The 27707-nt window shown below is 38.0% G+C and overlaps 3 protein-coding genes across 13 annotated transcripts; 2 read left to right on the top strand and 1 right to left on the bottom strand.

Moving 5' to 3' along the window:
• Positions 1-287: 287 nt before the first annotated feature.
• LOC139997956 (casein kinase I) lies at positions 288-24231 on the top strand. 11 transcript variants are annotated; one of them, XR_011803154.1, is made up of 10 exons: positions 290-1228; positions 1444-1554; positions 3035-3183; positions 4150-4346; positions 4434-4636; positions 4730-4991; positions 5405-5556; positions 11175-11262; positions 12602-14276; positions 14799-15195. XR_011803154.1 is itself a non-coding variant. In XM_072022100.1 (9 exons), exons 1-9 carry the CDS (start codon positions 1153-1155, stop codon positions 17394-17396), a joined length of 1407 nt encoding a protein of 468 aa, XP_071878201.1. In that variant the 5' UTR covers positions 289-1152; the 3' UTR covers positions 17397-24231. The 11 variants fall into 11 exon arrangements, 9 of the variants coding, with proteins under 9 accessions (XP_071878199.1, XP_071878201.1, XP_071878192.1 ...); XR_011803155.1 differs by having other exon boundaries at positions 291-1228; positions 12618-14276; XM_072022100.1 differs by lacking the exons at positions 12602-14276; positions 14799-15195 and adding an exon at positions 17228-24231 and having other exon boundaries at positions 289-1228.
• Positions 5563-8134, top strand: LOC139997955 (uncharacterized). The gene has a single exon (XM_072022090.1). The coding sequence runs from the start codon at positions 5613-5615 to the stop codon at positions 7020-7022; it is 1410 nt and encodes a 469-aa protein (XP_071878191.1). The 5' UTR covers positions 5563-5612; the 3' UTR covers positions 7023-8134.
• LOC139997971 (L-xylulose reductase) lies at positions 23681-26433 on the bottom strand. The gene is made up of 4 exons (XM_072022128.1): positions 26274-26433; positions 25219-25648; positions 24746-24894; positions 23681-24642 (listed from the first exon to the last, which is right to left on the bottom strand). The coding sequence occupies exons 1-4, from the start codon at positions 26323-26325 to the stop codon at positions 24539-24541; spliced, it is 735 nt and encodes a 244-aa protein (XP_071878229.1). The 5' UTR covers positions 26326-26433; the 3' UTR covers positions 23681-24538.
• Positions 26434-27707: the final 1274 nt, after the last annotated feature.

Here is a 27707-nt window from a genome sequence, read left to right as displayed (position 1 = left end):
GTATTTCGTTTACTTATAAATAAGCTTTTTCGATATGTCTTTTTTTTTTATCTAATCGTAGTTTTCTATCGTTAATTTCAAATTTCCCATCAAATTTCCCTCTAAAGGTTGTGTCTTTTTTTGAAACAAGATCGGGGTATTGAAACTTGAAACATAAAAATTTAAAGACCCTGATAGTATTGAAATCGTGAAAGAATACATCGATTAATCGTAGAGAGTGGACAGGAAATACTATCGATCATGATTTAACCAGTGTTCGCTAGATAGCGCTGACGTTTTTCAGGCGTGTCGAAATGCTGGTCGCGCTTGCGTCCGTATGTCTTCATCGTGTTTCGTCGTTGTGGTATAGTCACGGTTGGGAGATAGCGAGTGTGCAACAGTAGAATAGAACTTATTGAGTAACGCGTTGTAGAAAGTGAGCGAAAGTGATAGAGTGCCATGATAAAATAGTACCGAGTGGACAGTCGAATCTTATAATTGAAAGTTGGATAAAAAGGTTCGTTCACGACAAAGGTGTTGGAAGAAGTGGATCGTGATTGGTGAATCTTAGACGGCCATAATTGTGCGCCATTCGGTCTCCAGTGCAGATCCGCGCAGCGAAAGGGCAGATGCCCTTACGCGGTTCGTGCTCCCATTGGTGGGTACGCACTGATCTATCCGGATCGACATACTTGGCAAGATCCGGTAGTGTTATTCGCGGTGTATATTCAAATTCGGTAAATTCGCAAACTATAAGGACGAGCGGTCAGCCACCACCTTCTCTCGGAGACAAGTCTTTTGGTCGTACGAGTCACCAACTCGGTAGTGGTGAATGGTGAGTGTGATTTCTGTGGTCTAGCAGCAACATTAGCAATCGCAGCGCCGTCAACAACACGACGACAACGACAACGACGACAGTAGCGCCATCATCAGCGCGACCGCCATCGCAGCAAGAAGAAACAGTATTCCTTCGAGGAGAGAAAGAAGAAATGCCTGTAGGTTCGCGATCGGTGACGCGAGCAAAGATGGAGGCCCCGTCCAGTTTGTAACACGGCAGCCAGGTCTCGTTTAAAGCGCACCAACGGAGCCACGGAGAGCGCTCCTCGAGTCGGCTGCCTAAAGTCGCGTTTTGCCCCGTGCTACTTTTCTTCGTGAGCCCCGCGAGGCTAGAGGATGGAGCTACGCGTTGGAAATAAGTACCGGCTCGGACGGAAAATCGGGAGCGGCTCCTTCGGCGACATTTATCTAGGTAATTCTTTTACTTTCGACATTTACCTTTTACTTACATCTCCCCCACCTCCCCACTATTCACCCGTCTACCCACACGACAGTTACATATTTGCCCTACGACACGCATCAACGCGCCAACTCCCCCGTGCATCTATACACGTTTCTTTCACCTTTTTCCTCCCTTTTTTTCTTATCACTGCGTGACCGGGCCTTTGGCCTTTTTCTCGTTCTTAGGTACCAATATTTCCACCGGCGAGGAAGTCGCCATCAAGCTAGAATGTATAAAAACGCGGCATCCGCAGTTACACATAGAATCCAAGTTCTACAGAATGATGCAAGGTGGTGGTAAGTAAATTTTTGTTCGTTATTAAATGCTCCGACTTGGTTTCATGTGTCATCGAACATTCTGAAACTTACACCGTCACCCGAGAACTGTCAGAATTTTGTGTTTGTTGGACAGCTGGTTGGTCTGGCCACTGAACCTACTCTCTTTCTCTCTCTCTCTCTCTCTCTCTCTCTCTCTCTTTTCTCTCTCTTCCTCTCCCCTCTCTTTTCCTCTTGTGTTACTCCTTTCTTTCTCGCTTTTATTCTCTGTTCTTTGTGACAATAAGAAACTTTACCGTTCCAACGTTTACATATTTATGTTTGAATTTCATAAACTGAATTACTCCGATATACGATATTTGTATACACGAGCTGTTTATGTTATTCTATTTGATGATGAGATGTATATAAATAAAATGTCGTTAATGCGTTTATTAATCCTTTGCTAACAGCTATCGGTAAATAACAATATTCTAAAACCGTCAATATTTTAAAATTTTTGCACAAAAGTGTAAACGCTTTGATGCCTGCTTTTGGTGTGACGTTTGTGTGAGGTTTTTTGTTTTGAGGAGACTTTGATGTTTTCGTTGGACGAATCTTATCTATTATTAACAGTAATTCATATAAATACTTAATATTGATCCTTTCATGTCGTACTTCTGCCTAATCGCCATATTTCAACAAATAGACAAATTCTTAGTTTTGGGGTTAGAAAGAATGGTGTACAATTAATTCTTATCGATTATATAAAATATTTTAAGGAAGCCAAATTATAAGAAGCCATTGTTTCGTTTTGTGTTCGTGGTGATTTTTACGGCGAACGCAGAATTATTCCTAGAATGGCGGAAAGAATTTATATATTAGATATAGTCATATTAACGATAGTAAAAATAAACATTGTTTTGTGGATTCTGATAGAAAATATGTTCCACAAAGGTAGAAAATATTAGTCGCGATTATTGCGATATGTGTTTGGTTAAAACAAGCATGCATTATAGATGTCCTGAAAAGTACCACGCAATGCGCATGAATAAGCCCTCGAGTGCATGAAAATATTTCGTTTTCTAAATAAAGAGAGCCGTTAATGTAAAATAAAATTTATAATTTTTGTAACGTAATCTTTATATATCATGCTTTCATCGCGTAGTTTAAAACCTGTTGTCCAAGTTGATTTTCATACGTAAATGTCAATTTCTGTTTGTTTTTTCAACAATTAATAACATTCGATGTTTCTATTAATAAAAAATATATATATCTTGTTTTGTAAATTAATCATATAAATACTTCAATTCTATCTTTTTTTTCTTAATTTGTGCAATATTTTTCGGTACTCTTTAAACATTAATTCCTTAAAAAAAATTAAATATTAACATGCAATCATGTTTGATGCAAGAATAAAATTTGTATTCATAACCAAACGAATTTTCTACTTTTGTAAACTTTAATACAACTTAAAGTATACTTATATCATTGTCAAAACATATTTGTTATAACATTTCAGTTGGTATACCAACTATAAAATGGTGTGGCTCAGAAGGTGACTACAATGTAATGGTAATGGAGCTACTTGGTCCATCACTGGAGGATCTCTTTAATTTTTGTTCAAGAAGTTTTTCTTTGAAAACGGTCTTGCTTCTCGCCGATCAATTGGTAAATAGTAGCTTTTTGTTGAAACTAAAATATTTCATAATTTTTCTTAAGAAACATGTATCCCTTTTATTGCTTTGGTCTGTACAGAATTTATATGTTAAGTTTAATTATACTCATGTGATCTTTTTCAAGTAATTTCTATGCTATTTGTTTCTCATAGAAGGTTATATTGTGTTTTAAATTATTTCTATTCAAATATGCAATTATTCCTATAATTTTCTATTACACATCTTAAATATGTGTATTTGTTTCATGACTCGATGAGAAATAAATAATTACATATGTAGTTTTATCTTTCTTTGTTCAAACAAGGACTTTTATATCTGTTTCTGTAATATCATTGTAATTACAAGACATATGTTAGTAATGTTCAAAGTTCACGTTGTGATTATATGCAAGTATTTGTCATTCTGTTTTCTGTTACTGAAATAAATTACAATATAAATTACGTTCTTATCAGTCAACAATTGTGTCGGATGATAACAAAGCTTTTTCTGATCTCAACAAAAACGTTATTTAAAGAGGCACTAAGGCTAGCATATAAAGTTTTCGTTGGAAGTAAAATGCTTTTAAGAAAGAATTGTATTGGATATCTAAGGATAGAGCAGATTTAGAGAAAAGCAAATGTACCCCTACAGTTTTTTCTTTGTGTTGAACCATTATTGCTCATTAATTGGGGATTTTTAGTAAAACACTTCCATGGCCTGGTTAATCGCATGTTTGTTCTGTATTATATATTAATTATATTCACGTGCAATAATTATTATCAGAGGTAGCGACTATGGCCATAAAGCGTAACTGAATGCAATATAACTTCCTTCCTTTCTGTTCTTTATTGCGTATTGATTCTTTACTTAATTTTTACGATATCCTTCCGAATGTACATGTTTCTTTTTACATGTAATCAAAACGTTGACAACAATGCGTTAAACTGCACAATTTTTCTCTGTATTCTAATTCCAACAGATATGTAGAACGGATTACATTCATAGTCGCAATTTTATCCACCGGGACATCAAACCGGATAATTTTTTGATGGGCTTGGGAAAGAAGGGAAATCTCGTGTATATTATAGATTTTGGATTGGCTAAAAAATACCGCGATGGCCGTACTCACAAACACATACCCTATCGAGAAAACAAGAATTTAACAGGAACAGCCAGGTTTGTTTATTTAATACATAGCTTAATTTGTTTTAACGTTGTAACGTTCCTTAATTAATACGAAGAAATTCTTTTACGTATTAATAGATATGCGAGTATTAATACACATCTGGGAATTGAACAATCACGAAGAGACGACCTTGAATCCTTAGGGTATGTTCTTATGTACTTCAATAGGGGTAGCTTGCCCTGGCAAGGTTTGAAAGCGGCGACTAAAAGACAAAAGTATGAACGTATTTCTGAAAAGAAAATGTCTACGCCTGTCGAAGAATTATGCAAGGGTTATCCTGGTAAATTTTCTTTTCCCATAAACTATTATTTTCTGCATCATATTTATGAAAACATGATAACAGAATGGATGTTATCGCTTTTTGTTATTGTAGTAGAGTTTGCGTCATACCTAAGGTATTGTCGAGGACTACGATTTGAAGAAAGGCCTGACTACTCGTATCTTCGACAACTCTTCCGGACGCTGTTCCACGGTCAGGGCTTCACATACGATTACGTCTTCGATTGGAATATGCTGAAATTTGGTAACGTGAGGCAACAAACATTATCTTCGACGCAACAAACACCTATGCAGTCACAACACACGAACGTGGCGCTGCCTTCTGGGACCAATAACGATCAGGAACATCGATCTAGGTTGGTATTTCGGACATGACAGAACGGGCTGTATATCCGCGAACCGCAAACCATTTGCATATGAAATTAGACGTGAAAATGCTAGCAATCGCATCTGTCTACCACGCCGTCTTTCCATGCGTATAAATAGCATGGTCATTTCATTACCCAGTGCGTTCTATTTTTAGCGGGTAGGTCAATGAATCGGGAAACAGTCGTGTTTAACAACACGTATAATCAAATAGATTCGACACTTTTTTCTCTCTCTCTAATATATCGTATTTTTTCTGTATTTTCCCCGTACTTTCTTTTATATTACATTCTGAAGCAATTTTCTGATGTTAAGAATTGCTAGTTATTTAAATAAAGGACCCTAGAATGAATTGGTAGAACGTGTAAATTGTTTATTATTGAGATGATATTTTTCTTTATAGGCCCTATACACGGCAGTGTTTGGCAAACATATCAGTGGGAACGGTGGGCCCGACTGTGGGTGGAACAACCACGAATTTGAGAAGTATGCGGCAAAAACGCGAGGCGATAGACGCTCTTCGTGATCAGGACAATCAGGAGAGCGATCTTCAAGGTAAACCACAGTTTTACCCAAAATTATGTCCTAAGCCGGTTATAACTCAGCAAAAAATGCGGCTCGTAGTCGAACATCCGCAACTCACTGGCAACGAAACACCACGCGCGAACCCGTGTCAGTTCAGTACGTTTAAATCGTCGCCGGTTAGAACAGCGCCGGAAGCATCCCTGGACATTGCGGGCCTTAATTTAGGAATCCGCGAACCAACCCCCAATCGTGCCGATTTAAATTGCAGCACGTCCCGTGACTATATAGCGAACAGATTACCCGATAGTAGTCCGAGCGTATCATTTCGTCAACCAGACAAACAGACTTATTTTTTTCAATCATATAAAGCCGAGAAAGACATAAATTTCGAAGCGATGATGTTCGATCGTCTTACGCTCGACGAGAAAAAGATTGACCACGGGGGTGACGTAGCAGCATCCGGGGGCTCGTTGAACTGTTTCGGTGGCGTAGATAAAGACAAAGGCGGCGCTGATCACGATGATAAGAAACAAAAGGGCTCCACACTTGGTGGCCGACATCATGTCTCGGCTCACGATACTCGTCGAGATTCCGGAAACGTAGAATTTCTGGAGAAGGAAGGCGAGATATTCAAGATAAGCAGCAGCGAACTGTTGCAAGAAGCATCCGCCAAAAAGAGACGAAATTTTTCTTTTAGTAACAAAGAAAAAACGCACAGAAGCTTAGAGTCGTTGGAAAGGAGTATAGATTTCTTGGCGAAAGATTCGAAAAGTTTGGATCTGTTGTTCGAGGAACGTTCGAAAGCATTTTTTCACGGGAAACAAAGAAGTCTCGATTCTTCCCAGAAGTCAAAAAAGTCCATGGATTCGTCCGCCAACAAAGCACGAAAGCGGCCGAATTTCTTTCAACGTGTTCGAAGAAGCTGGCATTTTTTACTCATGCAGCGCAGAATCAAACGACGAAATAAATACGAACGACCACTGAGTGGTCAAGAAAAGTGCGAGCATTTTTTGTGCCAACAATATAAGAACGAGATTCTCGAGGGTACTTCAAATTTGCTGCTTGGCCGGCTACAAACTAAATTGAATCTCGATATTTCGCCTAAGCAAGACAATACGAACAAAGTCGAGCTGATTTCGAACGATCAGAAAGATGAGAAAGAGATTACAGTTTTATCAGAGGATGAAGGTACGATTCGTGTAATAAATGGGCAAAACGAATTGCCCGATGAAAACACCAATAACAAGCCACCGGAAGACAAAGACACAGAGAAACCCCCGTTGGTCACCGAAAACGATATTTCACGAAAATTGCAAGAATTTATTGGGTCTGAAAAGAAAGAGCATATCGTGGATTGGGTAGTCACTGTAGCGAATTTAGATGCTTTGAGTCATGCTACCCGTACGAACGAAACTGTGGGCTGTGGTATACTGCACGGTACACTTGGTATATTAAAGGGAATTCTTTTTGATATATTTCTCTGTGTATGCATCTAAGTTTGTGTTCTGAACGCACTCTATATTTATGGAAAATCTACATCACGCACGAAGCAATCTTTATTATTGATATTAATATTCATACTGGTGTTTTTCGTATGTTGTTATGCCAAGAATTTTCTATACACTTTCCTGGCCGTGTCAGGGCCGGTAAGATTGAATCTCTACGTTTCTAGTTTCACTTAGAACAAGTGAGAATTATGATACGAAATATCACAATGGGTAAATATTACTGAATCTACTATTGCACCAATACCACTTCTATTGTTTATGATTAGGATCAACTGCATCTTTTCTCATGACCTGAAAACATCGACATTGCGATTCATATATTTATACTCGTCAGGTTGTGTCGTAGAACCTGTTTCAAGGTATACTATTACTAAATTATATGAGCTTTCAATATTGTACTCGACAAATATTTTTTTACAAATTAGGATACCTTTCAGGGACGCAAAAGGTGTACTTGTTAGATTCGTTATTCTCTACTATTTACTGGTGAATTTTTCGATCTCTACAACTCTTTTTAAGATAATATATTTTTATTATATCACTGCCATTTTTGAATCTTCTTAAGAAACTCGATATTTTTTGATATATCTATTTTCTTCGTCCGCCAGCCACGAAACATCCCACCGTTACCAACGAATCCTTTTGCTGATTCGCTATAAAAGAATTCTATTCTCAGAATTATGAAACGTCGAGTGGCAAGAATAATACGCGGACCCGTCCTACATATTCTGACTGATAAATGCCTTTATAAAAAAAGAGAAAAAAACGCCTCTGAACTAACGACTGACTAAATGTAAGCGACGAACGATCCTCATCGGATGTACAGAGAGCTAAAACAAATAATCCATCGAATGGCATAACAGCGTACCGCATACATACATGGTCGATCGAGCGATGTGTAATCATAGTTCGCGAAAAGAGGAGGATAACTCTGTTAGCTAACGAGACACGCATTCAGCATGTTTATATATTTTCATATAATCGTGTTACGCAATATTACCAAATACTACTCGCGTGTCGCGGTGTACGTATCTTTATATAGCGAGCAAACTTGCGGCTAAAACGTTCCAACGGTATCTACTCAGATGACGTGACATTTACTATCGCCTCCTATTGATACGTTCACGTATTGAATACGCGTGATGTTTTATGCTATCGTGTGCGAAATGTTTTCATTTATGCGGACTTGGACGCTTCGTCTTTCGAATTGGAATTCGTGAGAAACGAAAAGTACGCTTATCGAACGTTGCATTTCGACTCGTAGCTCGGCTCGAAGGCACCGAAAGTTTGCACGATAAATGGAGCTTGCGCCGCATCCAAATGCTTCTGTCCAAAAAAGAAATTCGAGCAGATACTCGTAAACAAGTAATTTCTACGTAACTTTTATATCGTCGAGAGTTAGTTTTGTAAGACGTCGTATCTTTTTTTCTTTTTCTTAAATCATTACTCATTACGCATTAATGTCGCTATAGTTAGAAAAGCTCGAAACGCACAATAATCGTTTATCATCGAGCCGACTATTATCAGAGCCTCAGAGTTCGTGTTAATACTTAAATTAGCGGTTTGAATTATCGTAATATCGATTACTAGCGTGAGAAGCTAGAGAAATTTTGTTCAAGCCAATAAAAAAGAGAAGAAAAAAGGAACGCATAGAACTACGTATATATAAATTACGTATTCGAAATAAAAAGTGAAGGTATTGAATGTGAACTGTGAGGCTGAAAATTTTGCTCGCACCGAACTCGCATCATAATTAACAAGATAGCTTTACCAGATATTGTCACGTTCGTTTGTATTGGCAGTTTTCCGATTGTTTCGTCGTGATACTTACGCCGAACATTGTAATCGTCCACAGCACCTTCTGTTCTTGACGCATTCAATAGTTGCCCTCCTTTTAAAAAGGAAAAAAGGGAGACGAGAGATTCTTTCTCTGATTCTTTAGTGGTTTCATAAGTTGAACAATTACAAATTCTCATCTTTTCGTAGCTGCGGACGTATTACGTGTTGTTTTTGGGAATCCGGCGTGACGGAAGAAGCAAGAATCGTTTGACACGAGAGGATTAATTGGCAAAAAATTTGTCTTTGTTCTTTTTTTTTTTTTTTTTTTTTTTTCTTTTGAAGAGCATAGTTAGTATTCACCATCGCATCTAAACCTTTCATATATCCTCTGTTCACAGCGAATCGTTACTCGTTTGCTCGCAGTGACCAATCTCGAACCAACGAAAAGAAGCCCCTCGAGATCCCAGAAAGGTTACCAAAGCTTAGATAGAGACGCTAAAGCATAGTTTTCTACTTCCTCTAGCTGCGCGAATCGCAGTCTCGAGGGCTTCTTTCGTTCGACAGGTCCTCTGAAACTCCGATGATTCGGTGACTTCTTCCTAACCGCTGGATCCTGAGCATCGTCGTTAAGTTTTTTCCTTGATTATGCATATATTTTTCTTTTTCACTCAACTTATTTTTCTTCTATCATCTATCTTCCTTCTGTGTATTTCTTTCTCATCCAAGGAGCCTCCGGTAATTGCGCATCTGTTTGTAATCATTCTGTTTTTTAATTGATAGTGACGATGGTGATGATGATGATGATAATGATGGAGAGAAAGTAGTAAATAAATGTTTTTCCATTCAAGGACTGGTCTCTTTATTTATTTCACCACACGACATTGTCGATAATCCTCGTCAAAATTTTCTTCTCACTTGGCTTGAATGGAAAAACCAACTTGCTGTGTTCCTCGAGAGAAATATCACTTCAACTCGATCACGATCGCGGATAATGTCCATTCTTTTTTTTTCATTTTTTTTTTTTTATTTTTTCAACCCTAATCGCATCATCTGTCTTCACGTTATTACGTATTTTTTCAATATACAACTTTTTCCATTTCAATTGCCAAGCGTGAAATATCGTTCGTCGTCCCTGTATCATGTGGTCAATCCTTTCTACGATCGATCTTGTAAGAAAAATCCGAAAATTCATCGCGTTTTTTCTACGAGAATATAAACTTTCATCAACAATAGAGTAGGCGGTTTTCTACGAAAATTTCGATCTTCACGGTGATCGTTATTCCTGCAATTATGTTTCGCCGAAGAAACACGACAAAGGCTATACAATACCATGTCTGAATACCCCGGGGATCGATTTTTCTTTAGTCTGCGTCAACTAGCCAAGAAAGGAGCATGTTATTATTGTTTCCAATCTGAATTCGATACCTGGTGAAGTGATCGATAGAGTTCAAGGAAGCGTCGCGATATAAATATATCCAAGCTTTTTATCCCGAACTTGCAGATTCAACTTCCTATAAATAATTCACCGTGTTTTTACTGCATAGGCTAATTGAGTAGTTTGAATAGATCTTAGTGTTCCCTTGAACTATGCTCGGTAGTCGTCAGGATCCTCGAAAGAGCGATATATCGTCTCAAAACTTGTCTCTCGTATGTGACGCAACATTCGCTTATGGTAGGTATAATATGCGTATTATAGTCATTTAAGACACGTTTAGTTTTGCAACGCCAGTGTTGTTTCTATTTCGTTGCTTCTTTGGTTTCACATTGCACGACCATAACGTATACGAAGATTTAAAATCGTCAAAATCAAAGTTCGATGTTCTTTTTCCTTGGAATTCTGCTATAGAATTACATTGATTTGCGGTAATAAAAATCGACTAAAAATTCGTCTTTGTGAGAATGTAACGGTATATACTTTTATCCGTGGCGGCTCCTTTTGTATTTAAAACTGGCGAACAGAAGAAAGTAAAAATAGAAAGAAATGAAGCCATTCGAGAATGAAATGTCCAGGGACTGCATGTACCAGGAATCAGTTTACTCGACTCTTTAAATATATCGTATTACACCGAAATATGAAATATTCTATCGATGAATTGTCCTATTCGACACAAGATAAGGAATTTAATTAACGCGTTACATGTACGTTAAATGTATTTATTTATTTCAGCCTGATGGCCTAGACATTGGACTTGGATACAATTTACGTAAATTTAATCGTTATATACATGTAGAAGTAGAACGAGAAAAGGATGTTTATAAGTATGCGATAAGTTTATTTAGCAAAGGACGCACGATAGAACTGGAAAAATGGAAAAAATACCAATATTGATGCATTGTTTGCTTTTTGCTGATGTATTACAGCGTCGGGCGCAGGTGGCCAGGAACGAAGAGTCAGCATGAGGTTGCACCGTAGGGACGCGGCTGCAGGAGAGATGCAACCGAAGACCAAGTGAGTTGCTATATCACGTCAAAAACGTCGCCGCGGATAAAGCACCTAAGTATAACTCGCTCTACTAGTATTTAGGGAGTGGTCTTTAACTCTCGTAGTTTATCTCGTAACCGGTCGTGTCGTAATTGTACCGATCGTGTGCGAACTCGATCTTAACGTTTTGGTGTTTCGTCCGCGGAGCTTCTCTATACGATTAACATCCCGTTTTCGAGTCAATACCACAGCGAACGTTTAACCATTTGCACTTAATTCGATATATCCTACCGTTTCAAACTCGTCGAATTTTAATATCCTTCGTTTGCAATTTTATCAAACATCCTTTATTCTCTCTGCAAACGAACGATAGAGTAGCTTAATCCTTTCGAGACAGATGTTTCTCTCCATTTCTGAATTCCATTTCTAATCGAGGAGTTCGGGGACAAAATGCGCTACCAGGGACAGAGTCTTTAATTGGTAAAATAATTGTTAGCAAAATTAAAAACGATAACTTCTCGATTGGTCTCGGTGATGTTAGAGAAATTACGACAATCCAGTAATCTTCCTAAAAGTTATCTTACGATGTACGGTCTCCTATTGCTCTCGAAAGGTTTAATGCGAAACATCGGTCAAGTGTGAACGATTAAACGTTCAGATTTGTCCGTCGCAATGATCGCACCGTGCAAAAACGATCGCGTATAATAATAATAATAATTGTATGCGTTCTATATTATTTGGTTTCGGTACACTTGTAAAGATTAATCGAGCTTGTTACACTTGGTGCTGCCATTAGAGATTGCATGGAACGTTGCACAAAGTACGGGCAAACATCGCATCGCAAGTGAAGTTTCACAAGATCTCTTAATAGAAGCTACAAGTTTCTTCTATCACGTCACGGTTCGTCACTTTGATTCACCATTCGTAAATCGTTGTTTGAACGGGTGCGACGATTTCCAGAAGTTGTACGTAATTCTCATCGCGTCTAGAGTGTCTCCACTTGTCTCTCGTATCATCTAGCTCGTGCGCACGTCGTCACGTTACCTTCTTTCGTTTACGTTTTCGTTTATATCGTCCGATTCTGGATGTACGATGAAAATATAACAAAATTACGGATAGAATAAAAATCGGTTTCTTGCCATGGAAGAGTTTTGTAAAGAACGATAAAAAAAAAAAAAGAAAAAAAGATAAAACAGAACGGATTGCGCCGAGTATATTTCGTAATCGATATAAACTCGGAGAAAAGTTGCGCAACTCGTTTTTTTCATCGGACTGTGATTATTCGCAATAAAGAGATTATTTTGCTTGCGAACTAGATCTCGACGATGGATGTCAGTGTTAGTTGCATTGAGCTCTAATTTGGCAGGTCACTTTTTTGGTAGATTGGTGTCTTGATACCGTGGCATGGTTCTTCCTCGATTGATGGAGATCTGGAGAGATGTTGAGAGAGGAGAGGGAGTGCACTTTTCGTTATTTGGAAAGAATCATCTTGTAAATTTGCAGCTGCGATGTTACTTCTTCGATTAAAAATTACAAGATTTCCTTTTTTATCGTTTCTTTCTTTCTTCTTTTTTTTTTTTTTTTTTCCTCGAAGGAAAAAGATTCTTTCCAAATGCAACGTTGAAATCTACTTGCCTGCTACATCGGATGCACTGGGATGGTTTTTCTTTGCGTGACATTTCAAAGTACGCCCGTGTACATTACTTTGCATACTAAAAAGGCGGAAACGAACGCTGTGTACAGCCACGCGATAACTTCTGTCCTCTACGCTCGCGAATCGCTGTACATTTTATAATTTCGCCTTCACTTTCTTCTACCATATACCGATAGCGTGAATTTCGGATGCAACGTGAACGATGTCACCGATAGTCGAGCAATTTCTTCTACGAATTCTTGTATCGTAATAGAAATTTTTGTATGATACAATTTTGTTCTCTAACACCTTAATACATTCACGAATCGTGTGCATCGTTCACGCCGATCGGGATGCCTAATGTCGACTAGAAAAAGGTGATGGAAAACACGAATCGCGTATTGCGAAAGTGTCTACTTTTGCGCTCAGTTTCCAAGTTATTCAGCGGCATGTGTCGCGAATAGAAGCGTAACGGAAAAGTGAGGGAAGCCGAATCGCTGCGCCGACTGAACGATTATGAAATTCTGCTTGGCAACTGCTTACTCCACTTTATCGTTCGACGCGGAATGCTCTTCTGAGCGTAACGCTATCTATTATAAACATAGTTTAAACTCTAGAAGCGTATCGAGGAAGATATAGTCTGCGTTAGAAATAAGTAAAAAAATATTTTTTCATTTTACTAGATTGCTCTCTATCGACCTTTAGCCATTTGAAAGAATCGCAAATAGTATAACTAATAGAGTAAATTAAGCGATATGGTAAGCCAAGTTGTATTGTATGGGAGCGTGTAACCAAAACTGATTTCACTTCGTATTCGCGGCTTTCGCAAGTTAGAGGCGAAAATTTCATTCGTTAGGTCTGTGACCGATAACTTTGAGAGCAGAATATGTTCCGAACAATAGCATTCTGAGAATATCGTAGTGTCAGAAAAATTGCAACTCGACCGATGATCGTTATTCTTTCGCGACGGTGATAAGATATTCGAATCTCTGTGTGTAATCTTGTCGAAACTATTCAACCAACAAACGCGTCCAACTTTCGTTCATGCTTTTCGTACTCTGCTCAATAGATAGCTGCATGATAACGATAGATAGAAGATTATGTCATTGTCTTTCGTGTATCGTTAAAAGAAAATAGTTACGTATATACCGTCTGAAGATTACAAGTATAAAGTTCGTTGATCGGACTTGTTTAAACGTTAAATCTTAAAACTGTTTTATGAGAGTCAGTGTTTACAGTTGACTAAATGATTCCAGTTACGTATTCTATTACTGATTCTTTGTTTGGTTTTATTACGAACGCTTGAATAACATCGTGAGCAATGATACACCTAATTAATATTAACGTTGTACACTTTGGAAAGCGATTAATGTTTCATCAGAATTGTACGAGACTTTATAGGAAGAAGGTAAATACACAAAGTTCAAGGTAAATCGTGGAAAATTGATAGAGATTAATAAAGACTAATAGAGGTTGATAGAGATTAGAACTGTTTCCATAAACAGTTTAATAACAGCATATTTCTAACGCTGTAAACATATCTTCGCGAGAGCTGAGAAACATGTTCGACGATCACAAAATTCCTCGCATTGGGCAGACCGACGCACTGGCTGGGCGTTCGAGGATTGCGCATGCACGCACGCACGTTTATTTCTTTTTTTTCTTATTCGTTTCTTTCATTTTCTCTTTTCTTTCAATCTCTCTCTCTCTCTCTCTCTCTTTCTTCTCTCTCTCTCTCTCTCTCTCTCTCTCTCTCTCTCTCTAAATATTTTGTCGCGAGACAAAAACGATACTTGATAATTTAATGTGGTAGAAAGAAATAAATCTTAAAAGAAAGAAAAAGAAAAGAAAACAGACAGACCAAATACGAAATTTGGCATCGCGATTTACTAGGATTCCGCTTTATGTTCTTTCGTTGAATTTTTTTCAGGTAACCGAAAGCTAAGACACTAATTCTAAATCGCAAAAGTAGGCAAAGAGAGGGCGAAAGTAATCTCCTGTGCCACGGTAGCGGACACCGGCGAAAAAACTGAAATCGTGGATTAAGAACATTTAAAAATGAAACCGAAAAGAGAAAGAAAAAAAAAAAGATAACAAAACAGCGTGTTCGCCTTGCGATCCTTCTCTCTGACCTCTCGTAGCCCTGTCGCGAGTCAAAACGAAAGTCTCGCTTCTCGAGTCTCTTGCTTTCAAGCCTTTGATCCTGCCACGTCGCTGCATTTCACACATACACACATGTAATGCGTGTTTCTTTCATGTTTTTTCTCGAAAAGAAAGCTCTCTAGCAAAAAAAAAAAAAAAAAAAAAAAAGAAAAAAGAGAGAAAAGCAGCCACGTAGAAACGTTTAGGTCGATCTGGTACACTCGATCTCACGATCGTTTGTTTCTAAACGATCGACTTGTACGCTCCTTTCGTCGTCCAGATTGTGCACGAGTATCTCTCGAAGACAGGATACGTATTTCCGTTCGATCGTCGAAAGAGACTCGCGGCTTCCTATTAAATCGATAACCAACAAAACGAATCTAACGACGATTTCTCGTACGAAATACGGAAAAGAAAGAAAGAAAAAAAAAAAAGAAAGAAAAATGAAACTCGCGAAAGCGAGTTGTAATCGCGCGACAATTAAACGGAGCGGATGTATGTATGTATAAAGAAAGCACGCTGACGCTGAGACAGGAAAGGACGATAAAAGAACGATAGAAAAGCAACACGAAGCGATGCTCGTGGAGTAATCAAAATTTCCTTAAACGGTGCAAAGAACGAACGCGACAAAGCGATGGAAAAAGAGATGAAAACGGGCTGACAAACTAGAGAGAAGGAGAGGCAGAGAAAGAGAGGGCAAAGTTTTTCGGTCGTTTTTTAACGCTTCGAGAACGGTAGCGCGCTAATGTCCGTGTTTTGTGTGTCTTTTATTTTGGAAGCGCCAATGCAATGGCCCCACCCATCCTGTTGGGCAGGCTGGCAAGCGTTCAACACAAGTGAATCAACAACAACGGCAATAGCTGACTTCTCTTCATCTTCATCTTCGTCTTCGTCTTCGTCCTCGTCCTCGTCGTTATCGTCCTCTTTCTCAGTGATCTAGTCGACAGTATCATCGTCATCGTGGATAACAGTGTCATCGGTAATCACGAGTTTCGACCTTCCGATACGGCAGACACGACGGATAGAGTTTTTCGAAAATCAAAGGAAGACACCGGTCGAAGATATCTACTCTTTGTATATTCAAAAATGGTATTCGTAGACGATCTATGAAACGTGTGCGAATCCTCGTCGTGAATCAGTACGGTTCATCGATGATCGTTGACGATCTACGCGAACGTGTTCACTGGCGAGAAAGAGTTTCTCGAGGACGAGTCGCAGGAGTTTCGCGATCGACGATCCACGGTGCATCGTGCGTCTGCTAGGATCGCAACGATGGAAGAAATCGAACGTTCTCTCGTGCAAACGAAGGAAGATGCAAGTGTCCAGACGTGGAACGCAACTTTGCCAAAGCGGGCGAGGCGCCATCCAACGAGAAATGAAATCGTGTGACGTAATAATTGTAACGAGTCAGATCGAGCTGCTAGACTGCTTCTAAATGTACGTGGACATGTGTTTATACAGCGACGATTACATTGTGTTTAGCGAACGAACTCGAAACTACTCGTTATACCGAAATGATCCTTCCACGAAGGATTGCTGGTTTTTAGAAATAGAGGGACGATGAAGTAGCTCTGCGTTGTATCGAATAAGGACGCTTCGTGGGAGCGCGGTCCGTGATTCTTAGGATAGATCGCGAGTGTACAGTACGCGACTTCGATGATGATACTTGTAATCTTCGTCTTAGCTGCAATTGTCCGGCGAATGTGAAATTCTTCGTAATCGACTATCCTTAGAATGCGATTTTTCAAAGTCCAATAGGAAAACATGCGCGCGTCCGTGTTAAAAAGCCGTCAAAAAGAGAGAATCTCCGCATTATCTTTTTTGCCTAACAACATTCCCTCGATATTGGGCTCGAGTTTTCAGCTTTCAGATTTGCAGTGATAATTTCGACGATCGATCAAAGAGGATTACGAGTAGAATGCGGATGTTTATGTACATTTACGTTCTTACGTACGCAGCCAAGAGGATGGAACGTAGATAGAGATCTGTTTTGCTCTTTATATATCACAAGCTCGTTATACAGATATTTTATGCTGAATGTTTTCTATATTTTTACACGTTAAGTACACTCTGTACATTTCTTTGCATAATTACAATTGTAAGTAAATTACATTAATATCCGCAATCTAACGGCGAGAACCGGCGGTCGAGCATTATTGTATAAACGTGTAGATTATTCCCCTATCCCATTAACATTAAAACACGATTTGTACATAGACAAAATCGGCATCGACGGCTGGACGACGGTTCTCGGGCGGCGAAAGTCACGCACTCGCGCAATCAACCGGACAGACCCGCGAAAGTCAAGTCACACCGGTCGCACAATCCAATTTCCTTTGAGCCGAACTTGAGGAAACCAACTCGAAGTCAAGACCCGTTGCGCTAGGCGCGATCTGTACCGGTGACACAGAACCTGTATATAGCGTGACTGTTTGCCGAAATACAGAGAAAAGAGCGGATGACTAGAGCGTGGCTGTAAGGTAAATCCAATAAGTCGGTTGTTTCAGTTAAGGGGGTGATCGAGGAACGATTAAGACGCGCCAATATATATCGATCGAGCGTACTGTACAATTCGTGTCGATTCGTGTACGAACTTCGATCCTTTTCTTGTATTTTTTTTTTTCTTTTTCCTACGCGTAATTGTCGAATCCATCGGTTCGGACAGAAAAGACGACCGTAGAAACGAGCGATCGAAGATACACGATTAAGCTTTTCGTTGACGAGTACCTCTTCTCTCCCTGTCCAGCCTCTCGCTCTTTTCCTTTTTGTACAATTCTGCCGATTTTCTGGTTGCGAGAGACGAATGTGTTTTACGAGTTTGATATCGTTTGTACACCAACGATTAACCAAGAAAGAGAGAAAGATTCGCCTGATAGTAGAGAGTCGTCAAGAATGGCGAAAGATGGATCGAAGATTTAGTTGATAACGAAACGATATCAAACTTAGTTGTGCAAGTCGTGTGTTCTGTATGCGTTTTTTTTTGTGTTCGCAATGGTGTGCGATGGTTGCATTTCGACCTACGTGTATGCGTGTGCTCGAATTGGAGAGACTCGGACAGAGGAGAGGAAAAAGGATCAATCTCGAACTTCCGTTGAGAGAAACGATCGTTGGCATATGAGTATATTTCTCGTGGATACGATGGTTCTTGAATCGTTCTTCTCGCAACGTGACAACGTCTGTGCTCCGTTTTATAATTGCAAATGACCTTGAAAGATCGATTCTTTTTATGAAAATTAAAACGGTCAGAGGTTGGAAACACGCGGCGAGGAACAGCTAGGTTCGATAACCATAAATGGTACCTTGAGAAATTCACCGGAAATCGAGTTTCTCTTTAGCGCGAATAATTGCCTTGATTGATGAAATTTCGTTGAACGTGCGACTTTAGTGAATTAGAGTAAGAGGGAGAGAGGATAAGGGACAAGCGCGAGAAAGTGTCCGAGAGAAAAACGCGAGAATGCAGAATCCTTAATAACCGATTGTTCTCGCGCGAGAAATGCATTTTTTGTTTGGGATATAAAAAAATCGAAAGTCGTCGAGACCGTCTTATTTACGGTGAGGTGTATGACGGCTGATTAATCGATTTGATTCAAATTTTGTACACGCATACATGTATTAATACGTACATGTAGAATGCATATTAAGTAAGCAATAGGTACTATCATCTTTATGTATGTATTGGATAGCTTTTATTTATGACGCTAATTTCGAATTTGAAATGTAGAAACTTCCTTGAAACTACAACGTTGATTATCCGCTTGAAATTCGATCATCATAATATAGACTCGTTTCTTTTTTATTACGTTAGATTTCATTATATCATATACATATCATTATGTTCGTTCGTTATAACTTCGATTTTGTAATATAATTGTATATTCGTCAGATGCGAACACGACAAAGGTTAATTTAAATTTAACAAACCGAAGAGAAATAATTGATAGCATCGCGAGGGCCTCAAATCTGAAGAATGGTAGTCCAGGGTGAATCTATTCCACCAATTCTCAATAAAAACTTGACTAATTGTATAGCGTGTAAGAAAATATTAAACTCTAGATGAAAATTATAGAAGCATACTTTGATTGTTAACGAAATTTGAATCAAATCAAAGATCTAGCTGCCGTTTATTCGTTTTTGTTGGCAAGCCGATTTAGTCAACGGAAGTAAAGATCGAAGCGAAACTCCTTCCGTGAAATCGCCCGTGTCTCCCCTTTTATCCTTCCACTTTTCAACCTCACTTCACCATTTTTACCCTTCCATCAGCCTCTGTCACTTCCTGTTGCCTCCCTCCTCCTCCCTTGACCGACCTTGTCTTGTATAAAGTATCGTGGGCGCATTACATTACAAAAAAGATGAAAAACAAAAAAACGTGATATAAAAAGAAGGTTATATATAAATATATATTATACCGACACGTGTTTTTCTATGTATTTTTTTCATAGGGTACTACTACTGCTATTATTATTACTATTACTAATTAACTATTAACTAATTAAACTACTACCAACTAGTACTACCATTACTACCGCTGCTGCTATCGCTAATTACACTTTTACACACACACACACACACACACACACACACACACACACACACACACACACACAAAATTTACTATGTTGTAACTTGTATAAAAAGGACGATTTATTCTGCAACGATCCTCTCGAGACGGGAACGAAATGAAATTGCAAAGGCATCTTCATTCGATGATTCAAAATGGAAACGACGAATCCATCGCACGGTTCTCTGCGTATCGCGATCTCTTCTTTACCGTTTCCTTTCGTTCCTTTCGATCTCGCGCATCCTTCGCGCTCGTGTTCCGCCTGGTTAAATTGTACTATAAGAAGAAGAACGAGAATATTTTTGTTTGTTTGTTAAACATTTCGGCCAAGTTTGTTCGGCTACTATCGGCTATCGTTTATCTATTAGCGGGGCAAAAGGGGAGGGGTGTAGTTTTATGCAACTCTAAATGATACTATGATTGTGTTTTACATTTCGTTACGTTTTATGATTACGACTCGTATGATGAGTATAAACTTGTTACTATTTTCCTTCTATATCGGAATTTATCTTTATTTGATTTGTAAAATTTTCGACCGTTACACAATCATCTAGATGTTTAATCGTAGTTATTGCTTTACACGCGCGCAGAGGATCAACCATTGTTATTTTGCGCGATGGAAGCGATAGAAGGCGTTGAAGCTTGAATAGGCTTTAATCGAATTACGTTTCCATCGATATTATTACGAACCTGATTAATAATCACTAACGGGAAATATTATATGGCGACACTGTTCTAAAGCATTGTTAATTTTATGAAGTGGTGGTATTTGTTGTGTCGTCATCGTGTATTTGTTGTATCGTTATCTTTACGATTGTTGTTCGATATTGACGCTTCGATGTCTTCAATCGTCGCCTTCCTTAATCTTTTTTCTTTCTTTTTTCTTCTTTTTAATCAACACGCATAATCTTTCTGTTTCTCAGAAAATGTTTTTAATTCGATCGTATCCATGTTGCGTTAGTTGGTATTAGGTACCCGATGACCTCGAATTCAAAATATGATTAAAAATAGATTGTAAATTGTCGAATCATCAAGGGTTAAAATTCACGTGCGAGAAAAGATTGAGGTAAAGCGTCGAGATTAAAGGTAATTTTGTGGTCGTTAGGCTTAGATGATTTCCGATGATGGCCATCGAATCGAGGATCGTTTCGGAATTTTAATGCAGAAGGAACAAACACTGCCAGCGCGAGCGGAAATTCTTGAGTTCTATCTCATGACTAAACGATACGCACGGAATTAATCTTGTCACGATTCGTCGTTTCCTCCTTGACCATTGCGTGGTCGCGATATTAACGCGAAGTCTTTGCGAAGAAATAAACAGAAAAGAAGAAACAGAAACGAGAGGAGAAGCGCCAGCGCCCGGTATTTCCTTCCCCCCTCCCCCCTCTCTTTATTGTACAATGAAATTACCTTTACGCTGCACGAAATGCAGTTTAAACGTTGAAAAGAAACGTTGTTTTTTCAGTTTTCTGTGTATCCGAATTGAACAGAAAGTCCCAGCACGATTTTTAATTTTAATTTACTTGAAATGAAAAGAATCCGAAGATAAGTCGTTGGTGCAAACTGAATCGATTAAAAGCGATGTGCTGGCTAACAAATTCGTTGATGCTTTGAATCGAAGTGAAATGAGAAAGAAAAAACGTAGAATAGAAAGGAAATGATAAAGAGAAAAGATCGTGCGCGCTTGATTTCGCTCGGCCTAGCGGAGTTTCTTCTTTTTCTTCTTCTTTGCCTTCTTCTCCTTCTTTTCCTTCCTCTTCTACTTCTTCTTCTTCTTCTTCTTCTCGAGCGTAAGGAGTCTATTGGATTCACACGAGACTCCTTAAAATGGAGAAGAACCGCGGAAAGAAAAAGAAAGGAAAGGGAAGAAAGGAAAAGAAAAGCAAGAGCAAACTAAAGAACGTGTGTAGACTGGTCTGCGGCACGAGTAGGGAAGCGTCTACGAAGACCTTCATCGACGAGGCGTCACGACGATCACGGCATTGAGGTATAATTCGCGATCAATCGTATTTTAAGTATACTAATCGAAATTGTATGGATTTGCGAATGGTTTGTATATGTACATATATACAATTATCATGATCTATTCAAGGGAAAATAACTATAAAACGTGAACGATGTATGTATGCGTGTATAGTATATGTTTGCGAATGATCGGTGAAGTTCTCTTCGTGTATGGATTGCGAGAAACTTATTCGAACTGTACTACATAATGCGTGCAACAAGTATGCGTGGACGATATGAGAAAGAAAGAGTGGGAGAAAACAATTAGGTGAAATGTCCGAAGAAACAAAGCAACACCGACAAAGAGTATTATAAAACTGCCTTTGTGTACTATATGTGCAAGGAGAAACAAAGTGAAGCGTTTCTAGCCGTCAAGAGTTGAGCTGCTTTAGCCTTGCTTTCCTTCTTCTTCTTATTCTGTTTCACCATCTTATTATTGTGTTTACTTGCGTGTTGCAACTCTTGTTTCTGCAAAAGAAAAAGAGGCGTAAGAGCAGGATTACGGATCGGTAGAATAGAAGGAACGTGTGCTTGAGAAAAGTTGAGAGAAAGAAATAGTTTTACGGATGATTCGTTTGCGTGTATATGCGTGACTTTTGCGTGTGCCGAGAGGAACCGCGGAGGGAAACACGATATTCGTGGCTTTCGTTGCATTCTAGTTAGTACGAGTCTTTTCGTTTTTCTTCATCGCATACAACAACAACAACAACAAAGACTCTTGCCATCTTTGAGACTCGGCCTTTGCTTGCATTCACGTTTTCTTTCTTTGTAGGTTGATGAAAAGCTCGAGCGGCTAACTGATCGACTAAACGTCTAGGCTATCCACACGGATTTAGTCGTCGAGTTTAATCCGTTGGCGAGAGTTTGAGGGGAAAAACGCTTAGCCGGAACGGCGAGCGTAAACGAGAGTCAAAGTGTCTCATTCAATTACGTTTCTAAGGATCTTCTCCATTTTCTCCTTGGAATCGAGTTCTCACTGTAGAAAAAAAGCCGAATATAACACCGACGCTTTCGCCACACGTTTCTTTCTTAGTTTCTCGTCGTGTGTTTGTATATTGTGCGTGTACAATCTTCGAGGATGGCAAGAGCGTACAGGTCGGAAGAAAGGGGAAAAAAAGGAAAATGGAAATCAGAGAAGATTTAGACCTGCGCTTTGAGTATCGATTGATCGATCGAATCTGCCGTTTGAATATAATGCAGAAGAAAAGCAGGAATAATTTATCGGCGCGATATTATTATTGTATAAGTGCGACGAGAAAGGAAAAGAAAAACGTATAAATTTGCGGATATTTAATCTATTGCTCGCGGCTAGAACCTTGACCCACTAGAGCGTTTTAGTCTTCGTTCTTTTCCCTAAAAATTACTATCATTATACTCGGGAGAGCGTCGATTTTCTTGGTACTATCGGTTACTTCCTGCTTTCGTTGGAACGAACAGAGACTAGACGCTTTGATGGGTCGATCGGGAATTAAGGAAATTATGCTTGCATTACTCGACATTCTTGATGTGAGTCCGTTAACTCCTAAACTGAAGTGCAATTGTAAAAAAAAAAGGAAAAAACAAGAAAAAAAAAATGATGACCGTCGTTGTCCGTTTGTTTGTTCGTCAATCCGTGTACTACGTGTCGACGACAATGCGACGAATGCGTGAGATGTTCGAGCTTTTTCCGTTGCTCCGTACAGTTTCGTCTCTTTTTTTTTTCATTTTTCATCTTTTGCTTCTTTCTTTTTTTCTTTTGGTATTCGGACGCATGTTGACTTGAAGTTAATCCTTTATGTATGATGGTAATACGATCGTGCGAACGGTGCGTCAACGATAAGGACACGTGATTTTTCAAACGATAAGAATAATAATCAAAATAGGCAGCTATTTAGTATAACCGCCGAACATTGTGGAGATTCCCGAGTAACATGAACGCAGGTTTATCGTGGAAATGGAATGTTTCTACGTGTTAACCGATTTTAATACTTGTACTTTGTCAAATAGTAGAATAGTGGTTCTTAATCTACAACGTGTAATCTTGTATTTTTTGAAGTTTACGGAAGTGGTCTGTAATTAATTTTTTATATAATACCGAGAAGAGGTATAACGGTTAAGGAAAGCGCAAGAAAGAGAAATTAAGCGATCGTCCGTTTTATTTGTCATTTTCACTTTTTCCTTCTTTCATACTCTGCTTTTTATTTACACCACTTTTTTCCGTTTCATCGAATGGTTTTGAAACAACTAAGAATTACTGGCATAAAGGGTTAATTTAAGCGGAAATGCTTCGCTCGTAACGTTGATTACGAAAGGAGGCGTGGTCAAGTCAAAATGCAACGTGTTTAATCAGTTTCGAACGTCTCCTTCCGTGCAGGCAGTCTGATTTCGCGTTTTTCTCCACCACTTTATGTTCACTGTAGGGATTCAAATAATTACCGATTAGAGAGAGCCGAAAAAAACGAAAAGTTTGTTTTAGACCGGAGATGGTAGCGGCGGGGGAACTCCGATGAAACGATACCGTATCTCGTTTCAAATATTTTCGGCAAATAAACGAGTTTTCTTTCATGATGAGCGCTCGTCGTTTCACGGCGTTCCCTGCCGTCTGCTCGCCGAATTCTAGTTAAATAATAAAAAAGGAAGAAACGAAGCGTTTTTTAAATTAAACGAGATAAACGAGTAACTATGTTCGATTTTCTCTCTTTTATTTTATCCCGAATCTATCTTCGAATATCCACACCTCCTTTTATTATCCTCTTTATTTCTATTCTTTCTCGATGAAACAACGATGACGCTCGAAGCATACAACACTTCTCAAACTAATCCTTTTCAGTGAGAATTTAATCTCGAATCAGAATATTTCTTATTTAATAAAAGTTTTTTATTTGACATATTGTCTATGTCGTAATAATATTGTCTTTAAAATTGAAAATTATAATAGTAGTATTAGTAGTTTATTATAAAGGAGATTCGAGATACGCATTTGCAATTTACATCGCTAAAAATCCACCATCCACTGGCAAGGCGACTCCGTTGATCATTGAGCTACGGTCGCTCAACAGGTATACTATCGCATCGATTACTTCGGATACCTCTGCAAATATAACAATAGAATAATAAAATATAGTGAAAATTATATTTCGTTCGTTATATAAATATAGCGGAAATTTAATTTCCACAATGAAACTATAACTCACCACCAAATCGACCTAGTGGTATTTTGCTTATCATAGTTTGTGCTTTCTTTGGATCGCTCCAGCCTAGTTTTCCCATTTCTGTCATGATCACTGTAGGATTTACGGTGTTTACTCTTATATTGTGCGGACCAAGTTCGAGAGCCATTGTTCTGTAAGAAATACCAATGAATGGATTAAATTCCTATTTGCTGCCAGAAATGATTTCAAACGTTTCTTAATAAATTGGAAGTTGTCAAAGCAAGGTAGGTAAAACAGATTATGGATGGATACATAGAGTGCGACTCGGATGATAATCATAATCCAAGTTTTTAAATACATATCTTTTTAGAAATTCCTGCCTGCTAATTTACAGCTAACCAAATGCAGAATATAACAATGATTAGTTTCCTTTCTATTTCTTTTATAAAGGGATATCATAAATATATATATAACTACAAATCTTGAAATAAATAAAAGTTAACTCTGCCTCTTACTTAGATAACATGTCTACTGCTCCTTTGGAAGAGCAATAGACGCTATGATCCAGTAAAGCTGCCTGGCTAGCTTGCGAAGAAACATTAACGATGCTGCCGCCAACTTTCCTTTCGATCAAATCTTTCGCGACCACTTGAGAGACATTTAGTATCGACTTTACGTTTATAGCGAAAGTCACGTCAAAGTCTTCCTCCGTCGCATCAAAAAAAGGATTAAGACGTGCAACACCGGCATTGTTCACCAAAAGATCAATAGGTAACACATTTTCGACCGCCTTCCTGGTTGCGTTCCAGTCGTTAAGATCGACGCAGACGATCTGAATACGAGGATCTTTTGCGCATAACTGCTCCAGGTTTTGTTTTGTCTTCGATAGCGCTATTACTTGACCTCCATAGTCGGATAGACGAAGAGCCAACTCCTTGCCGATGCCTACGATGTAATATAACCTGTTAAACGAATAATTTTCTCTATGTGTTTGTATTTTCTCACGTGAAGTAGCAATCACGCGTGTAGTTATGTCGCACGTAATTGTGAATGAACGTTTAGGGAGTCGTTATGATGTAATTGAAATGTTCCTGTTTTATCAATTTCGACCATTCCAATATTTCTACTTGTTCTATCTTTTAATTACATAATAATGACGTTTGCAAGAAAGACATTGGGAAATAAGTAAATATAATTCGATCTTTATACTGAACTTTGTAGTGTGAATCTTAGAAATATACAATACGATTGCAATTATGATATTTCTAGAAATTTAATGAAAATTTCTGTTTACATTTACCATGAGTTATTAACAATGGAAGCTTTTCTATTCCGAGATAAGCATTGTCATCATACACAAATATCAAATAAAAAATTTATGGCTTTCCCTGATTGGTTCGATTCAAATTCTCTGTCAATAAGTGATTTTCCATTAAAAATGGGTCAGAACTAAATTCAAGGAGGAACTTAAAATTTTTTAATATTGTTCCAGTATACGATTTAAAATTAAACAGACCAAGAGATTGAGTATTTACCAAATTATATCTGTTATATCAAGTACGTAACATACCTCGCCCGGCTCCGGTTACAAGAATACGCTTTCCCTCAAAGTTGATGTTCATGACTGCGAATGTGGTACTAACTATCGTAAGATGTTCTTTGTTAAATGTGTTTATTCTTCCTGACCCCACCAATGACGGCTACGTGCACTTATATCGGCACTACAGAGGGCAGAGTGAACATTCGGCGCTTATTCAAATGAATTCAAATTTTAACTTCCACTTTCGAAATGTAATCTATAATAACTATGTATGTCCCCAATGTAATTTATTATTTTCAAGTCATCAATATAATCATTATTTTAACCAATCGCTAAAGACTTTTTAAGTATAATTTAAACAAGGACATGGAAGACATAAATTCAATTCTTTCTTGTTAGTAAACAATAATGATAGAATATGAAAAAAGGTATTAACTGTTTGTGTAGATAATATTTCGAACAGAACTTCCCGCCTTATATTTAAAAATTTCAAAGCTGAGGAGTCATTTTGGATTATCGATTGCGTATCGATATTGTAAATTAATCGCAATTTACGCTATAAATACATATCTGTCAAACTTGCATTTTTACAAAAATTGTGCAACCAATGTGTTATTTTATCTTTGAAAGAATGCAGATAAATGAAGTACAAAGTTTCAACAAGTATATCAATAATCAATGAAAGCCTTAAATGTATTGCCTGTTAAACACTAGTGTATCACAATTTTTTAACCTCTACGGAACGTAAATAATTCCTGCAGAAAATGTTCGAAAATTGTGAATTCTATATAATTTGCTAGAAATTACTATTTTTAAACTAAGGTTGTTAATTATTACGGCAACGTAAATAATTATTCTGTTTTGGAGGTTAACTTCCTCTTAAGAGGTAATAGGTAATATCTTAAAATACATTTTTTGTGACAATTGTTAACTTGTTTTTAATAAATATTATTTATAATTATAATTACATAGATATTATTGTAATTTGAAATAATTTTAATCGTGTATGATTTTGTACAGGTTGGATTGGAATATGGAAACAGCATTTTGAGATCATAATTTTTAACTTCATTCGCAACAAATAATTGGGAAGGAACATTGATAACAAAAAATATTGATTTTTGTATGATCCCTACTATTACGGAAACAATGGCATCGGAGGCTTTTTTTGGAACTGGTGGCATACTTCATGGTGCCATAATGTTCATGCTGAGATTTACTTGGCAGTCAAGATATCGTTTACCGATGCTTATAATTATTGTATTGATTGCAATAGATTACAGACTTCAATTAGCACTTGAATTTGACATTAATCCTGAACTACACAATCATTTGTGATTAAGGATTTAAGTTATTTATAGATCACTTCTAGATTATATTGTTAGAGTTTTAAAATGCTCTTGGGAGATAACAAGAAAAGTATTTTTCATATGACAAGAAATTCAGGATGAAAGGGTATATATT

The sequence above is a fragment of the Bombus fervidus genome, chromosome 2 (genome assembly GCF_041682495.2).
Source record: "Bombus fervidus isolate BK054 chromosome 2, iyBomFerv1, whole genome shotgun sequence".
Taxonomy (NCBI): Eukaryota; Metazoa; Arthropoda; class Insecta; order Hymenoptera; family Apidae; genus Bombus; species Bombus fervidus.
Note: the sequence above shows the minus strand (reverse complement) of the source record. Positions and strands in the feature narration are given on the sequence as shown.

What these genes read in the sequence shown, in the direction of transcription:
- LOC139997955 (XM_072022090.1), top strand. Translation starts at nt 5,613, where the DNA reads ATGCGGCTCGTAGTCGAACATCCGCAACTCACTGGCAACGAAACACCA.
- LOC139997971 (XM_072022128.1), bottom strand. Translation starts at nt 26,325, where the DNA reads ATGAACATCAACTTTGAGGGAAAGCGTATTCTTGTAACCGGAGCCGGG. An exon ending in TGTAACCGGAGCCGGGCGAG is followed by an intron (nt 25,649 to 26,273) that starts GTATGTTACGTA and finishes ATTACATCGTAG; the next exon opens with GCATCGGCAAGGAGTTGGCT. An exon ending in GCAGTAGACATGTTATCTAA is followed by an intron (nt 24,895 to 25,218) that starts GTAAGAGGCAGA and finishes TATTTCTTACAG; the next exon opens with AACAATGGCTCTCGAACTTG.
- LOC139997956 (XM_072022100.1), top strand. Translation starts at nt 1,153, where the DNA reads ATGGAGCTACGCGTTGGAAATAAGTACCGGCTCGGACGGAAAATCGGG. An exon ending in CTTCGGCGACATTTATCTAG is followed by an intron (nt 1,229 to 1,443) that starts GTAATTCTTTTA and finishes TCTCGTTCTTAG; the next exon opens with GTACCAATATTTCCACCGGC. An exon ending in AATTTAACAGGAACAGCCAG is followed by an intron (nt 4,347 to 4,433) that starts GTTTGTTTATTT and finishes ACGTATTAATAG; the next exon opens with ATATGCGAGTATTAATACAC.